The sequence below is a fragment of the Scyliorhinus torazame genome, chromosome 17, assembly GCF_047496885.1.
Source record: "Scyliorhinus torazame isolate Kashiwa2021f chromosome 17, sScyTor2.1, whole genome shotgun sequence".
Taxonomy (NCBI): domain Eukaryota; kingdom Metazoa; phylum Chordata; class Chondrichthyes; order Carcharhiniformes; family Scyliorhinidae; genus Scyliorhinus; species Scyliorhinus torazame.
In genome coordinates, this window is record NC_092723.1 from 9,764,267 (window position 1) to 9,781,831 (window position 17,565).

At 46.6% G+C, this 17,565-nt stretch overlaps 1 protein-coding gene across 1 annotated transcript in view; it reads left to right on the plus strand.

Annotated features, from left to right (window-relative positions):
• LOC140393701 (ras-related protein Rab-7b-like) overlaps positions 1-9,875 on the plus strand; it is a 44,110-nt gene extending 34,235 nt beyond the window's left edge. Inside the window, exons 5-6 of the mRNA XM_072479995.1 lie at positions 4,599-4,724; positions 9,241-9,875. Of these exons, the coding sequence (XP_072336096.1) occupies positions 4,599-4,724; positions 9,241-9,333 (219 nt within the window). The 3' untranslated portion in view covers positions 9,334-9,875. The remainder of the gene's footprint in view (positions 1-4,598; positions 4,725-9,240) is intronic.
• The last annotated feature ends 7,690 nt before the right edge of the window (positions 9,876-17,565 follow it).

Below are 17,565 nucleotides of genomic sequence, written 5' to 3' on the forward strand. Positions count from 1 at the left end.
GCGCTGGCTTTCAGCATTTGTGGAGAACATTTAAAAGAGCACAAGGAGGTTCTTGAAATCGGGAGGGCACTTTCCTTGGTGTGGGCCCGCCTCCGTGTCATTGCGATCCTGCTGCATGGTGTGTCGTCTAGCGTGACGGACCCGGGAGCTGGAAGGTAAATTCCTGACTGAGTTTGAAAACTGTCTGCCATGCTTTGGCAATATTGATTTGAAGGCTGGGTGCATCAGATTCGAAGCAGCACAGTGCTTCCTGTCTTTGAGGCCAGCGGCCGGTTGCGCCCACCGGTCGCTGGTCCTGTATTGTCCTGTTCTCGAAGCTCGTCATGAAAGGCTGGAGGTATCGCGTCATCCCCCCAGCTGGGGCCTAGTCCGTGGACCTTCCGGGCATCAGTGAGGTGCCATGATGGAAGTGATGGTGTCTCGTGCTTTGATCATGTAGCTAATAATGCAGATTTAGCAAAATTATATTAACTCAATTATGAGAGGTGTGAATTATGCACAGCTTCGCTCCTATTGAGGACGATGAGTGGAGCCAGGACGGGATGAGGGGGTAAGGGTGGGGTTGGTAAGGTTAGTTCGCCCTCACTCAGATTGAGGACAGCCCCCAGTTAGAGCTAATCCATTTCGGGATTCTTTTGGAGTGATTTATTTTGTTTTAGTTTAATGTATTTGAACCTAAATATCTGTGTTTTAACCCTTCAAAGGCCTGGGCGAACTTTTCTTACCCGGGGGAGGACAGGGTTCCTTCTGACTCTTCCATAAGAGTTGAGGGTTTTTTCCTCTCACTCTTTACTCCTCTCGAACGCAGGTGGGACCTGTAATTGTGGTTGGCTGTTGAGGAGGAGGGTTGCTCTTGGTGTCCTTTCCATGACGGTGGCCATTTTGAGTTAATCTGGGCGATCTCACCTTGAGGGTTCTTTCTCTCTTCCTTTCTCCGCCTGGGTCAGCATTGTGTTCTGGCTCTTGTCCTGTTCTTGCCGGTGGTTCGTCGGGGTGGCCGGAGAGGGGGTGGGGCGGGAGGGGGTGGTGATCTGGTGGTTTTGGAGGCGAGGTCGTACCTCCCAGGACTCCCAATTGTTGGGTGTCTTAATGGTTCTTCACCTTCCTGGATTGGGACCTCCTTCGCCTAGGGCTCCAGTCATTACCTTTCTCTTCTTAGGCCCCTCGATGGGGTTGGAAGGGTTGTAGATATTTGGTTGTAGGTTATATGGCTGGGGTGCAGGTGTTTAGGTGTGAGGAGGTCCTGGGGTATAGTTTCTTGCATTTTGGGTGGTGCCGGTTAGGCCAGGCCTGGTGCCGTGGCTGGTATCCTGCTGCCCCTGGAGGCCAAGGGTGTCCCTTTACGGGTGTGCATGTTGGGCTATCTTAGGAGGCTGGGTTTCGCTTCCCGGCCTAGGGAAGGGCCAAATGGTGCCTCTGGCGGATATCCTGTTGTCCCCCTGGGGGCTTTCTTGTTGAATGGACGGCTTGTTCTTCTGCTCGTTGGTGGATGCTTGGCGTACTCCAGTATTACAAACAAGGAAGATGCGTTAAGGGCACAGGTGAACACTTGGCAGCAAGTTGTTATTGCTATCGCAGAAAACTGGCTAAAGGAGGGGCAAAATTGTAAGCTCAATATCCCTGGTTATAGAGTCTTCAGCCGCAATAGAGGGGGAGATAAGAAAGGAGGGGGTGCAGGACAAATGGTTAAAGATACAATTCCAGTTGCGAGAAGGGATGATATACGAAAGGGTCAACAAAACGAGGCTTTATGGGTTGAACTTAGAAATAAAAAAGGCGCAGTCACACTACTACAGACCCTCAAATACCAGCCTCCCCGAACAGGCGCCGGAATGTGGCGACTAGGGGCTTTTCACAGTAACTTCATTGAAGCCTACTTGTGACAATAAGCGATTTATTTATTTATTTGTAGTGAAAAGAAGATATAAGAACAAATATGTGGGCAAATTTCTGCCTGTAAGAAAAAGGGGGCAATAATAGTCGGTGACTTTAACTATCCCAATATCAACTGGGATTCAAACAATGTAAGGGACGCTGAGGGAGAAAGATTCATGCGGTGGGTCCAGGAAAAGCTTTTCAACAAATTAGTGCCAAACCCAATGAGAAGAGATGGAATTCTAGACGTAGTCTTGGGGAATGAAGAAGGGAAATAATAATAATAGGTTGGTCAAAAAAGTGAAAGCCCATGGGTTACAGGGCAATGAGGCAAACTGGATAAAAATTTGGCTTAATAACAGGAAACAAAGGGTAATGGTCGCTGGCTGCCCTGGCGAATTGGAAAGTTGTTTCAAGTGGTGTTCCACAGGGCTCGGTGTTGGGGCCCACACTGTTTGTGTTATATATTAACGATCTGGACACGAACATGAGGGGCACGATTGGGAAATTTGCAGACGGCACACAGATTGGCTGAGTGGTGGATAGTGTAGAGGATCGCAAAAATCTCCAAAACGATATAGATGGGTTGGTGGAATGGGCGGTAAAAGTGTCAGATGGATTTTAACAAGTGTGAAGTCATACGTTTAGGGAGGTCAAACAGTTAAAGGGAGTACACAATAAATGGGAATATACTAAGAGGAGTAGACAAAGTGAGAGACCTTGGCGTACAAGTCCACAGGTCCCTAAAGGCAGCAGCTCAAGTAGACAAGTTTGTAAAGGAGGTGTTTTGTTACCTGTGTGGTAGGTAACATGTGCTACTCAATCCTTGGCGAATGAAGAGGTCTTCTGAATCTCGATGAAGAAGACTCAAACTCGTCCAGTAGTAACAAAAGGTTTATTGAGGTAACTATAACAATAATTGCACGAGTTCTTCACTTTAACTTTAATACTAGTGATAAGGTTAACAAGATCTAACTACGGTAACTATACGTAACTCCACTAGCCATCTGAACTACTCTGCTATTGCCCTGGTCACAGTGCACCCAAGAGAGAGGGAGAGATCCACTGTGGCTGCCTTTTATACCCCTGTTGGTCCGGCCCTCTAGTGATCATGTGGTGCTGCTGATTACACATTAACCCCTTGTGTACATGCACATATAGAGATCACTACAGAAGGCATGTGGAATTTTCTCCTTCATTGGCAAAGGTATAGAATATAAAAGTAAGGATATAATGTTGGAATTGTATAAAACACTGGTGAGGCCACAACTGGAGTATTGTGTGCAGGCTGAATGAATGAATGAATGAAAATCGCTTATTGTCACAAGCAGGCTTCAAATGAAGTTACTGTGAAAAGTCCCTAGTCGCCACATTCGGCGCCTGTTCGGATAGGCTGGTACAGGAGGCTGGTCACCATATTAGAGGAAGGACTTAATTCCTCAGGAGAGAGTGCAGAGGAGGTTTGTAAAAATATTGTCTGGGATGGAATAGTGTAGCTGGGAGGAGAGATTGAATAAGTTAAGGTTATTTTCCTTGGAAGAAAGAAGGCTAAGAGGAGACTTGATTGAGGCGAACAAACTTATGAGGGGAAGAGATAGAGCGGACAAGATAAAATTGTTTCAGAAACAGAAAATATTGGACAATCTCAGCAGGTCTGACAGCATCTGTGGAGAGAGAATGGAGCAACGTTTTGAGTCTGGATGACTCCTTGTCATCCAAACACCCTCTTGTTGATTGAGCAGCTTGGTCCCCTCTTGGTCGGTGCTTCATGGGCACCAGGCAGGCTCGAGACCTGGGCTGGGTCCTGAGCTCTTGTTAACTGCTGGGGTCAGTTCTGGTAGTTCTAGACTTTCTTTCCTGCTTTTTCTCCAATGGGAGGCCCTGAAGGTTTAACCGCAACCCGATTATATTGTTGCCGGTCCTCTGTCCACAAATGTATGGAATGACTTTGGTTCTGCTCTGGGCCCGTTTTGGGGTTAAGCTGCATCGTGTGTCACGTATGTAACGCCCTTTAGGACTGGGGTTTACGTGCATTTTCTTGGTTTTTCCTAAGGATGGGTATGGTGAATCCGTACTTATCTCCCACATGGCTGCAGTTGGGTTTGATACCCGAGGAGAGGGGGCTGTGATGGGTCACTCGTGCCTTTGCTGCTGCTGGGGTCGAGGGAGTTGTACTTTGGTGCGCGCCTGATCATGTCGCGCGAAATCTATCCTGATTTCTTGTGATGATTGTAGACCTGTGCGGCGTGGGAGGGTGTGTATCGTTTTACCGTGTCTTCATTCTGCTTCTCTCGCGGTCTTTGCAAGGGTCATAATGAGTGTCTAGTTTCGTCTGGTGATTGTATTGAGTCAGTTGTGGGGTCATTCTCCTGTTCCATTCTGCTTTCATGTGTGTTAAACCGTTTTCCTCTTCTTGTTTATGGCAACTGATTATGTTGTCACTTGATTGCGTTACTCTCTAAAATGCCAAAGCTCAATAAATATACTTTATTTAAAAACCTTGCAGCTTATGGGTAGGATTTTGCTCCACTCGCCGTGGTGCTGTAGACGGCCCACCATTGGCCGGTTCCGGAACCTACAGGTGCCGCCCGGCGCTATCAATGGCAGAGAGCCGCCGTCTGCGGGAACGGAAGATCCCGAAAGCGGGAATGGCCGGAAAATCCCACCCTCTCTGCAATTGTGCTCGATTTACGATCGTTACTCCTCTCCTTCCACTCCTGCAGGTTACAAGCGATGAGGCAGAAGTCTGGTGCAGAGCTCGCAGTATTCCTTACTTTGAAGTGAGTGCAAAAGAGGATATCAATGTGGACCATGCCTTTGAGAACATCGCCAGGAATGCACTATTGCAGGTAGAGGTTGCATCAGTTATTTAAAATTAAAATTAGACAAAGGTCTCCAAATGTGCAGAGGAAAGAATGGTGAGTTTAATACGCATGCCATTATTATCCTGTAAATAACCCACTATGCGCAGCGAGCAAGAGATAGCCCATGAAATGCCAATTGTCACATTTAGCCCGTGATTTGTGTCTCTTTCCCATTGCCCTTGTGTTGTACCCTCAATAACGATGCTTAGAGTGTAAAACGGTAAAGAAGGCTTTAATAAGCTAAAACTAGCCTGGTGCCAAGACGTGTGCTAACTGGGTACCGCCCACAAGGCGGCCCCTTATAGACGGCTCCCAGGTGGGCGGAGCCGGAGGCGGAGTCCCCCAGGGTTCCAAGCCCGGTCTTAAAGGGGACATCACCTTACATGATGACAAGGGTACAGTAATACAGTAACCGTTCATCACACCTTGATAAAGTGGGATTCCATTACCCTTGGGATAATGGGCGGCATGGTGGTACAGTGGTTAGCACTGCTGCCTCACAGCTCCAGGGACCTAGGTTCTATTTTGGCCTCGGGTGACTATCTGTGCGGAGTCTGCACTTTCTCCCCATGCCTGCGTGGGTTTCCTCCGGGTGCTCCGGTTTCCTCCCACAATCCAAAGATGTGCAGGTAAGGTGGATTGGCCACGCTAAATTGCCCCTTAGTGTCCAGGGATGTGTAGGTTAGGTGGGGCTATAGGATAGGGCAGATGGGTGGGCCTAGATAGGATGCTCTTTTAGAGGGTCAGTGCAGACTCGCGGAGCCGAATGGCCACTTTCTGCACTGTATGGATTTCTTCCTCCGCTTCCAGGTTGGGATTGTTCTACTGGAGGAGGGGAAGGCTACGAGGAGATGTGATCGAGATGTTCAAAATCATGAGGGGCTGGACAGAGTAGACGGGGAGAAAGTGTTCTCACTCGCAAAAGGATCAAGAACGAGAGGGCACAGATTTTAAAGTGATTTGTAAAAGAAACAAATGTGATGTAAGAATAAAGCTTTCCACACAGCGAGTGGTTTGGGTCTGGAATGCACGGGCTGGGAGTGTGGTGGAGGCAGGTTCAAACGAGGCATTCAAGGGGGGAATTAGATGATTATTTGAACAGACACAATGTGCAGGGGTACAGGGATAAGGCAGGGGAATGGTACTAAGTCATGATGCTCGCCTGGAGAGACGGTGCAGACACGATGGGCCGCCTGGCCTCTTTCTAACAGTACCAATTCTGTGATTCTGGGTGAATTGAAGGTAGATTGGGGTCAGGGTTTATAACCTCCCATGTGACCCAAACCCACTCAAACCCCCCCACCCTGTGTTTCTGTGTATTTTCTCTCCCTCCTTGTTCCACAGAGAGAAACAGCCCACCTGTTCCTTCACAGCCTTGTGAGCCGAGATCGTGTGGGTCAATGGCTTGCCTGACCTTTCCCTCACTGTGGTCTTTCCCTCACCCGGAATCCCCCCACAGCGGGAACATTGGATAGTGACCATGGAGGCCAATCACCCACCTGCCACTCTGTGTGAAGCTGAGAGCCAGTAGTCTAACTCAGTCATTTAAGGACAAGCAGTGCTCAAGCACCATTAACACTGTTAAGAAGGTACTTTGAGATTTCCGCAGAGGAGTCGATGTCCGATATAATTGAATGGATTACAGTCACACCTTGTTGAGGAAGGAAAGGATAATTCAGCCTGACATCAGACACAGCTGCACACTGTAGTGTAATTCAGCTTGATAAATCTTCTATAATAAATGGCAGCCTTCGTCCAAAGGACTGCATATGGGCAGCACAGTGGCACAGTGGTTAGCACTGTTGCTTCACAGCACCAGGGTCCCAGGTTCGATTCCAGCTTGGGTCACTGTCTGTGCGGAGTCTGCACGTCCTCCCCGTGTCTGCGTCGTTTTCCTCCGGGTGCTCCGGTTTCCTTCTTCAAGTCCCGAAAGACTTGCTTGTCATGTGAATTGGACATCCTGAACTCTCGCTCGGTGTACCCAAACAGGCGCGGAGTGTGGCGACTAGGGGATTTTCACAGTAACTTCATTGCAGTGTTAATGTAAACCCACTAGTGACACGAATAAAGATGATCATTATCATTCTTTAAGTTAAATATGAATGACTGAACAGTAACGCAAAGCTATCTACACCTAATGTACATTTGAAATGATGCCTTGTGAAACAAAACGGTGCAGGAATATTGACAATTGCTGAAAAGTTCCATTTGTTTTGTTTTATTTAAAGTGTAAACTGAGATTCTAACAGCTTCCACCACATGATCTGGAGCAGAGCTAAACCTCCCGCTCGGTCATTCTTTTTCTTTTTAATGAATCCTGGCCCTGCGTTAATTTAGACTTCACTTGGTTCAAGGGGTCTAAGTCAAGCTGGCAAGCAACATTTCCTCCAGTTCTGGGCATGGAGCCCCAATGCTCGAGAAGGCAACTTGCCAGTCAGAGGGCGACACCAGTAGGAAGCAGAATTTCTGCTGTTCTTGGAAATGGTCGCTGCCCGTAAGCCGGCAAACTTTGATTCGCTTGTCGGCTGTGATATCAGTGAGAGCGAATATTTGACTGGAATTTTTTCTGAGCTACAGGATTAGTCAGTGGCTGGGTTGTGTTACCAAGCGTGGGAGCAGTTATGTTTAGAAACTGTAACTAAAGCAGATCTATCTGTTTAACCGTCTTTTCCTGGATTGTGTCATTTTCTTTCCACAGTGTTCCATTGTTACGCAATTTTTGAAATTCTGCTTAAAGGGGAAGGGAAGTTGGAGAATAGAGCAGCCCATTCAAAGCACAGCCCGCACATAAAAGCACATATCATGGGTTGGACTTTTCATGTCCCCGCTGGGTGTGTTTTAATGAGGGAGGGTGGGGGTCATGTAAAATAGGGTGGGTGTGGAGCCCACCACCTTCACAACCTACCACCTTCACGCTCACCCCCAAAGCAAGGGTCAATTGAACTTATTAACAAAATAATTGACCCTGATATTATGCTGCCAGTGCCATGCTGTGGGGAGGCCATTTTTAAGAAAGTTTTCAGAAAGGCAGAAAGAAAAAGGGGGTACCATCTTTGGTGGGTGCCCTTTTGCACATCAGGGGCATCCCCCCCCCCTCCACCACCTCCTCCCCCACGCCAGCACAATGCCCCCTCCTTCCTTCCTACCCGCCAGCTCTCACAACGCCCACCGTCCCCACAATCTCCTTTCCCCCCCCCCCCTCCATAAACTGGCTAACTCCTCCCTGCCCAATCCCCTGGGTCTGCCTTCTTCTCGGGACCAGTTGCAGTCCCGGCAGTGCCCACTAGTGGGATCTTGGTGCTGTCGGGACCGCTGGAGCTGCTGGCCAATCAGATTGGCTGGCAGTTTCCTGAGGGTGGGGCCTCCTCCCCAGTGAGGGGCAGACATCCCACTGCCTGGCAATTCAGCCCACCCGCAGAGCATGTTATGGCTGCGGGGTAGGCTGGCTCGCAGTGAGTCAGCTTCTTTCTAAGGGTAGTGAGCCATCCACCCTCACACGGAAAAGGCATAAGGGAAACTTGCCTTTATCAACGAGGCACATATGACAGAAGCAGGGAGGTCATGTTGGAGTTGTGTAGAACTCTGGTGAGGCCACAGCTGGAGTACTGTGTGCAATTCTGGTCGCCACATTATAGGAAGGATGTGATTGCATTGGAGGGGGTGCAGAGGAGATTCACCAGGATGTTCCTGGGATGGAACGTTTAAGTTATGAAGAGAGGTTGGATAGGCTTGAGTTATTTTCTCTGGAGCAGAGAAGACTGAGGGGCGACCTGATCGAGGTGGACAAGATTATAAGGGGCATGGACAGGGTGGATAGGGAACAGCTGTTCTCCTTAGTTGAAGGGTCAGTCATGAGGGGACGCAAGTTCAAGGTCAGGGTCAGGAGGTTTAGGGCAGGTTTGAGGAAAAGTCTTTTTACCCAGAGGGTGGTGAGGGTCTGGAACACTCGGCCTGGGAGGGTGGAAGAGGCGGGTTGCCTCACATCCTTTAAAAAGTACCTGGATGAGCACTTGGCTCGTCATAACATTCAAGGCAATGGGCCAAGTGCTGGCCAATGGGATTAGGTCGGCAGGTCAGGTGTTTTTCATGTGTCGGTGCAGACTCGGTGGGCCGAAGGGCCTCTTCAGCGCTGTATTGTCTGTGAATCTGTAACACTCCCCACAATGTGCGGCTCAATAACTAGCCATATACTCAGCTATTGCCCAGAAATTAGAATTCCTCATTGTAGCTCTTCTCATTGCTGCATCTTCCTTCATCGTGTACGAACCTACAAAAAATGGAACAGATCTTTGCTGAGTCTTGTCAATGATGGAATAGATCATTCATGATCTCCAGTGAAAGAACCAGGTTTTATTTTGGCTGAATGGCCCTTGATTTGATTGCTTCTTTTTTTTTCCCGTTGCAACATATTCAGCTTGAGGTGTGCCCATTAACGCGGAGCTTCTTGGCAAACTTTTAACGTTTGAGTCTATAAACATTCTTCTTCCTTTCTTCCCCTAAGGATTCGGAATGGAAAGATTGTTATCTGACAAACTCCATCTCCTTGGGAGACGACAAAACATCAACAAGACAAAATTGCTGCTGTCTCTCGTGACTGGATCAAAAGTGGAAACTCATTGTGCGGCGGCCATTGGCCAGGCCTTCAGCTGTGGTTTTCCACAAAGATTTATTTTTCTACGCATCGGCGAAATCTACAGTTCAATTTCCGAACCAATATAATGAGGCGATAGTTTCTTTTGTTCAGAAACTGCTGAGGATTTGGACTTGTTTCCTACTTTTTAATACGAGAGATCTTGGCAGATGTTGTCAGATAGAAAATCCATTCTGAACCTTAACTCTCGAGCTATGAAAATTTACACAATGACAGGAATCATTTGACTTGGACAACATTTGTTTCTAAACTGACTCGGGCCTTGACGGGAGCTTGCAGTTCAACTGATATCAATGTGGAATCTCTGTGTGGGCAGCAATGAAGTAAAATCCCTTGCAAGCTCCTGGTGATATTTTACACTACTTTACACTTGTCTTATCACAATTCAGCAGGTTACGCTGGAGAGAAATTACCTCGAAAGCAGATTGCAGAGAAAGGAGCTGTCAGAATCCAAAGTAAAATATGTATATTTTTAACAAAGATAAGGGTTTGTTTTTAGTTGTGGACTTCACCATGGTTACAACAGTCTACATTAAGAAACCAGTTCTGATATATCAAAAGTAACCTCACAGCTATACCACAAAACCTGCAGTCTCTGACCAGAAGATCCCACTATTGGCCAATAGCAGGCCAAATCCCACTGTCAAGAAACATGTCGTGGGGAGGCCAGAGAATCTTGCTCTATAGACGTTCTTCAAATGTATTGGCCTTGGACCTGCTGGTAATTTTGATCTTTGATCAGTGGACATGCTACATTTATAATGTTATATTTAATGATAAATCTCTCCGCCTCTCTACCTCATTTTCCTCCTTTAAGACACGCCTTATAATCCACTTCTTTGACCAAACTTTTGTTCACCTGATCTCCTGGGCAGGATTTCCCCATATATTTCCAGTGTCAGGCTCTGAGCGAAACCCAGCGTGTAGGCCTCCGGAAAAACATTCAGTGGGCGTGGTTTAGTGTGGCGGGTCGGGCCCGATAGAGGCGGCAAGGCCGCTCCACAGAGATCAAGGTAACTTTAAAAGAGTGTAGCACCATCGATCACACGCAAGGCAAGACGTAAAGAACTTCAATCGAGGCTTTATTGAGCAGACTTGTTCAGACTCGTTCCCCAGCAGCTCAGTCACAGAATGAAGCTGCGGGGATTAACCCAGGTTCTTATACCCCGCCTATCTGGGTGGAGCCCAGTAGGCGGCGGATCCAATCGGGATCCAGCATCTGTCCTCCAATGACTGCTCGGCATTCATGGTGTACCGTATTACCCTTAATACATATCACCACAAAGAGTACACCGATCATCACAGAAATTAACACCCCCTCCCCACACCACCTCCAACCACCACCACCATCAGCAGCACGTTCCTCCAACCCGTCCCCACCAACCTCTGCATCGGAGGCTCCTCCCCCAACAAGCATAACATGAACCCTGCCCTCAACAGCGCTCCGCAGAGGGTCTGTCCCAGCACTGCCAATCCTGTGTCAGGCGGCAGTGCTGGCTGTCATACTTACCTTCCTGGCCCGGGGGGGGGGGGGGGGGGGGATCCCACTCGACTGAATGTGTTGGCGAGGTATGAATATTCAGTGCGGGGGAGGGGGGGCGGGGAGCATGCGGCGGGGCGGTGGGGGGCATGAACCATTCTGGGCGTGAACCTCGTTACGTCACTGGTGAGGGGCGTAGAAAATTGGAACACGTTTTCCGATTCTCGCAAGATTTTACACCCGCGCTGACGGCGAAAGCACGTTGAAAATTCGTCCCTAACGTGCCTCGATGATGTTTCAGAATGCTCCTCCAAAGAGCCTTGGGGCTTATTACCTGATCGGCACTATGGAAATGTACGTTGTTGTTGTACTGCACACTTTGTAAACTACATTGTGCCAGATTAGCACGCACAGAGACTTTCACCTCTAATTTTTTTTTCTTTATTTGCTGATGGGATGTGGGCATGGCTGGCTTGGCCGGCATTTACTGACCATCCCTGAGGGCATTTAAGAGTAAGCCACATTACTATGGGTCCAGAGTCACATGTAGGCGGGGACTAGGTAAGGATTTCCTTCCGTAAAGGACATTAATGAACCAGACGGGTTTTCACGACAATCAAAAATGGTTTCCTGGTTATTATTAGACTTTTAATTCCAGATTTTGTTTTTATTGAATTCAAATTTCACCATCTTGCCCTGGTGGGACTCAAACCCGGGGCATTCATTCATCCTTAAGTTTATGTTGTGTTGGGTGTTCTGGTTCACAAACAAGCCAACAATGCTGGAAGTGGTGTCACGCTATTTTATTAACTGTTCAACTATGTTAACATACTGTAAACGTGGGTATAAGCAATACCAGCTTAACTGTGGACCCTTTCCTATCACTAGCTATGGTGAGGCACTCAGCACATGGTGAATGTCTGTGTTGCAGGCTGTGAGCTCTATGCTCTGAGCTGGCTGCTGCTAGAATGAGCGGGAACTCTCCCGTTCCCTGTCTTTATAGTGCTTGTGCCCTCACTGGTGATTGGCTGCGGTGTTATGTATGCTGGTTGGTCCCACTGCATGTCCATCAGTGTGTGTATGTGATTGCACCATAATGAACTGATGTATATTATGACAAAGTACACAGGATAGAAGGAGAACGTAAGCAGGGAATTGCTTTCCAAAAGGTTGCTGAGAAGCTCAGGGACTGAGATGGGGCCACAGTTCCCCATCCACACTACTGCAGATACACAAGTGACCAGTGCGAGTTGGGCAAGGTGCAGCTAACTTTGTGATGGAATAATTATTGATGGTTCCTTGGTATCTTGCAAGTGAAAATTATGCTCCCCCCTCCACCCCCCATGATTCTGTTAGCTTCTCAATTTGGATTAAGTGATTTTCTGTAAGAGCCTATTACTTTGGTCGAATCATACCAGTTTCTTTATAGAAGCTGCACGGTAGCACAAGTGGATAACACTGTGGCTTCCAGGATCCCAGGTTCGATTCCCGGCTTGGGTCGCTGCCTGTGCGGAGTCTGCACGTTGTCCCCGTGTCTGCTGGATTTCCTCCGGGTGCTCCGGTTTCCTCCCACAGTCCAAAGATGTGCAGGTTAGGTGGATTGGCCATGCTAAATTGCCCTTAATGTCCAAAAAGGTTAGGTTGGGTTACTGGGTGACAGGGATAGGGAGGAAGTGAGGGCTTAAGTGGGTCAGTGCAGACTCGATGGGCCGAATGGCCTCCTTCTGCACTGTATGTTCTGTGTTCTATACCTGGATGAGTTACCAGGATTAACACCCAGCCATTGCACAATCTCAGGCAGGTTATGAATAGGTGACCGATACACCGAGGGATTGTGATATTCACCTCTATTTATTGACTATAAATATTTTTTCGCAAATAAATGAATAGTATTCCAGGTCATGAAACTTCACCTAGGTTGCCTTAAACAAGAGAAGTTGCTGCCTAAACAATCCCACCTAATTGTAACTGTTCTTAAGGTCATTATTTCAACCAACAGTTCAGTTCTCTGGAAAATCAGGCTGTGTGCAGTACGCTCCAAATGTACAATATTTTCTTTGCATGTGCAGGCACAGGAATGTAGTGCGAAGAACGAAACGGCAGAGACCAGGAAAGCGCTGCCCATCTCAATAAACCACTGACTGAATATTGACTTGATTTTGATTTCCCAAAGATGAGACTATGCAAAAGTAGAAATTCCAAAACACGTCAGATTTATTGTCGTGATCGTCTTAACACTTATCCAACTAACAAATAAAACGGGTCGGAATTACGTCCTTTAATTGGTGAGTCTTTCTTTCTTATAGCTTTCGGTGTTACTTCAAAAGCAAAATACTGTAGATTCTGCAAATTTGAAATTTAAAAACTGTACAGCGGCCGGTAGCACAGTGGTTAGCACAGTTGCTTCACAGCGACAGGGTCCCAGGTTCGATTCCCGGCTTGGGTCACTGTCTGTGCGCAGTCTGCACGTTCTCCCTGTGTGTGCGTGGGTTTCCTCCGGGTGCTCCGGTTTTCTCCCACAGTCCAAAGATGTGCAGGTTACATGGATTGGCCATGATAAATTGACCGAAGTGTCCAAAAAGATTAGGTTAGGTTAGGTGGGGTTACTGGGTTACGGGGATAGGGTGGAGGTGTGGGCTTGGGTAGGGATTGGATTGGACTGGATTGGATTTGTTTATTGTCGCGTGTACCTAGGTACAGTGAAAAGTATTTTTCTGCGAGCAGCTCAACAGATCATTAAATACATGAAAAGAAAGGGGAATCAAAGAAAATACATAATAGGGCATCACAACATATACAATGTAACTACATAAGCACTGGCATCGGATGAAGCATACAGGGTGTAGTGTTAATGAGGTCAGTCCATAAGAGGGTCATTCAGCTCTTTCCAAGGGCTGGTGCAGAGATGATGGGCCGAATGGCCTCCTTCACTGTAAATTCTATAATTCATCTCGGCAACAAAAAAGAACTGCATTTATATAGTACCTTTCGTGACCTCTAGCTATCTCAAAGCCTGTTAAACACTTTTGAAGTGTGTGTCAGTGTTGTACTATTGGAAATATACCAACCTATCTGTGCCCAACAAGCTCTCTCAAACAGTGGGATCAGCTTTATTTTGTGATGCGGATTAAGGGCTAAATATTAGCCAGGCACTGTGCAATAACTCTCCAACTCTTCTTCAGTGTAACATGGGGGGCTGGATTCTCCAGTGCGGGACCAGAGAATCCCGCCGCCATCGAACGGCCAGAGAATTCTGACCGGGGTCATCTGCATACACCTGAGAGAGGAGACCAGGCTTCAATTGAACATTTCACCAGAAAATGGCACTCCCAGCAGTGCAGCACTCCCTCAGTACTGCCCTGGATTGTCACTCTGGATTTACATGTTGAAGTCACTGGAGCCGGGCTTGAACATTCTGACAGAGAGGTGTGGGTGCTGCCAACTGACCCCCAGTTGACAAAGAAAGAAAGATGAACTCTTTTTCACTCTCCACCGTCGCTACCTGACCTGCTGACGGTCTCCAGCATTTTATGCTTTTATCATTCATCAACTCACTTGCGTAAAGTTCTCCCACCTGTTCATTGATCGTTATTATCAACACCTGCCAAGGAACTGGTTAAAATACCAAACACAGGAATTTTACACACAATGCGTGGGATACCAAAGGAAACTGAACCCCATCAAGTCTATAACTGACATTTACTTACTCCTCTTTGCTGCTTTTTGAATTAAAGGCACTACACAAATGCAAGTTGTCATTGCGACACTGGAAGTGTGGAGGTAGGATTAGCAATGGATATATTATCACATTCACATGAGGTTCATTTATTTGACATGTCAACTTTGGTGAATACTTGTTCAACGGGTTAACACTTGTTAGAAATTTTATATGAATGAGGCCATTTACTAAGCAATATTAATAACCCAGATTTTCGTGTTAAAATAACACATAAGGGTGATTATTAATGCACAAATCACACCGCAAGTTTGAGAGAGAGTGGGGATGGCTGTATAGACATAAAAATAAGGACGTTGCTGTCCCAAAAGGCGTCTGACTCGCCATTCACCACGTGGAACAGAGTAGGGTTCATGTACTTGCACAGCAGGTGAAAACTAAATTCAACACAAAACGTTAGGCCGTGTCCATTCCTGTCTAAGTCTCAACTACTCTCAATCAACCTCTCTGGCCCTGAATATGAAGTTTTACAAATGTAGAGGCACATTGCTTCAGTTTAATTATTGATGGAGATTTTTATAAAATAGTTATTTATTAAATGTTTTATTTTACCTCTTTTATTTTTCTATTTCAATCCAATCTGTCTTTCCCTCAGTTTGTTTTGTGTTCCATGCTTGGTTTTACAGTGGGTTAATGACTTCCACTTCCTGGTTAAGTCTGCAACTTTCATTTCATAATCCTTCAATACGATGGGTTAAGGAGGCAACACAGTTGCTCGTCCAGTTCAAAGATGCCTCAGATTACCCAATTATAGCAACTTGTCAAGCAGAATCTCATGGAAACTAAACAGGCAGGAACACTTATTCGTCAACTAAAGTGAATTCAAAACCCTTGTGCCATAAGAGTTCAATGTGTTTCTAAAAATGATCTGTATTAGACTAAATAATACAAATTTCAGTGTGAAAAAGGAGCTTTGGCTTTAGAGGAAAATCCAGTTGATCAGATCCAAAATAAAAGCCACAGGAGCTGGTTTAGCACAGTGGGTTAAACAACTGGCTTGTCATGCAGAACAAGGCCAGCAGCGCGGGTTCAATTCCTGTACCAGCCTCCCTGAACAGGTGCCGGAATGTGGCTACTCGGGGCTTTTCACAGTAACTTCATTGAAGCCTACTTGTGACAATAAGCGATTATTATTACAGTGGAGTAAGCATTCGTATCCTTCATTATTCCGAATCAATGATTCAAGTTTCTGTTCTTTGCAATGTTTTTTAACAGAATGAGAATAATTAACTGTTTCCTTTAAACAGCGATCAAAGCTTTCCCCCTGTTTGAGAGTTGAAAGCCCTATGTTGACCAATGACTAACCCTCTGTGACTCCATATGCAGGAGGAGCTCTCAAAATTTCTTTCATTCTGTTGAATCTAACAACCTCATAAAACTGACAATCACACACACCCATTCACAACACCAATGACAAAAAAGTTTTATCTTACTTCACACCTCTTAATTTTGATGTAAATAAACACACAGGTATTGAAAAAAGTAAAATAAAGATTGAAACCAATGCAAAGCAATAAAGGTGCCAATCAACCAAAACTGATACTCCTTGGAAGATGCGTTAACGTTAACCACAGGGTTAAGTCCATTAGCCATTCTTAGGAGATCAGCCAAGCATTCATAATAAGGTCACCTGGGGAAAAAGCAAGTCTGACCATCTGTTCAAAATGCTCCTGTTGCTATAGTTTTAACTTATCTCCTGGCTAATTTGCTTCCACCTTCATCTTCACAAGCCCCCCTGCTTTGTTAAGTTTGAGTTTATGGAGCTAAAAATAAATAATGAATGGGGAAAATTAGAACAACAGACCTTCAGGATCGAAGAATAATATTACTCCATTCATGTGAAAAAGTGGTGTTTAATCTCTCCATGGTGTAAGATTCAATTGACCAAAGGAGAAATCATAGAATCACAGCACAGAGGTGGCGAATCAGCCGATTGTGTCTATTCTCCATTCCAACTATTCCCCACAGCCCAGCAAATCCTTTCTCTTCAGATCATTGTTCAATTCTCTTTTGAATCCACGTTCGAATCTGACTCAGGCAACACGATTCAGATCCTAACCACTCGCTATGTAAAAAAATAACTTCCCCTATACCCCCATTGCTTCTAATGCCAATCACCTTAAATCTTTTCCTTTTTGTTCTCAGTGCTTCTGCCAGCAATCTACCTGGTCCACATCGCTCACGGGTTCAAATACATTCATTCATTGACCATTGATATTAAGGTATGTAATGTCCAAGGCGTGACACATACTGATGGTGAATGGAATACTTTTCAATTCCATGTCAACTTCAAGTAAATCACTCTGAGATTGAGTGCAAAGCTTCTTTTCTCTAGTGCACTGCTGACAGAGTGCAGCCCTGGCTGGGGGGGGGGGGGGGGGGGAGGCACGATAGCACAGTGGTTAGCACTGTTGCTTCACAGCGTCAGGGTCCCAGGTTCAATTCCGGCCTCGGGTGACTGCCTGCACGGAGTCTGCACGTTCTCCCTGTGTCTGAGTGGGTTTCCTCCGGGTGCTCCGGTTTCCTCCCACAGTCCAACAATGTGCAGGTTAGGTGGATTGGCCATGCTAAATTGCCCTTAATGTCCAAAATGGTTAGGTGGGGTTGCTGGGTTACGGGGATAGGGTGGCGATGTGGGCTTTGTGGGGTGCTCTTTCCAAGGGCCGGTGCAGACCCGATGGGCCGAATGGCCTCCTTCAGCACTATAAATTCTATGTAGCATCTATACAGGTTCTGTCTTTTGAATGAGGCATTAGCTTCCTCAGATGGATGCTGACGATCCCATCTCTATTTCAAAGTGGACCAGTGGCTTTGGCCAATGGAATTCTCCGGCCAATGGCATTCTCTGTTCCTCATGGCTGCACACCCCCGCCCGTAGGCTACCCGCCAACATGGGATGACTTCAATGGGAAATATCATTGACAAGATGTGAGCATAGAGAATCCCAGCGCCAACGAAT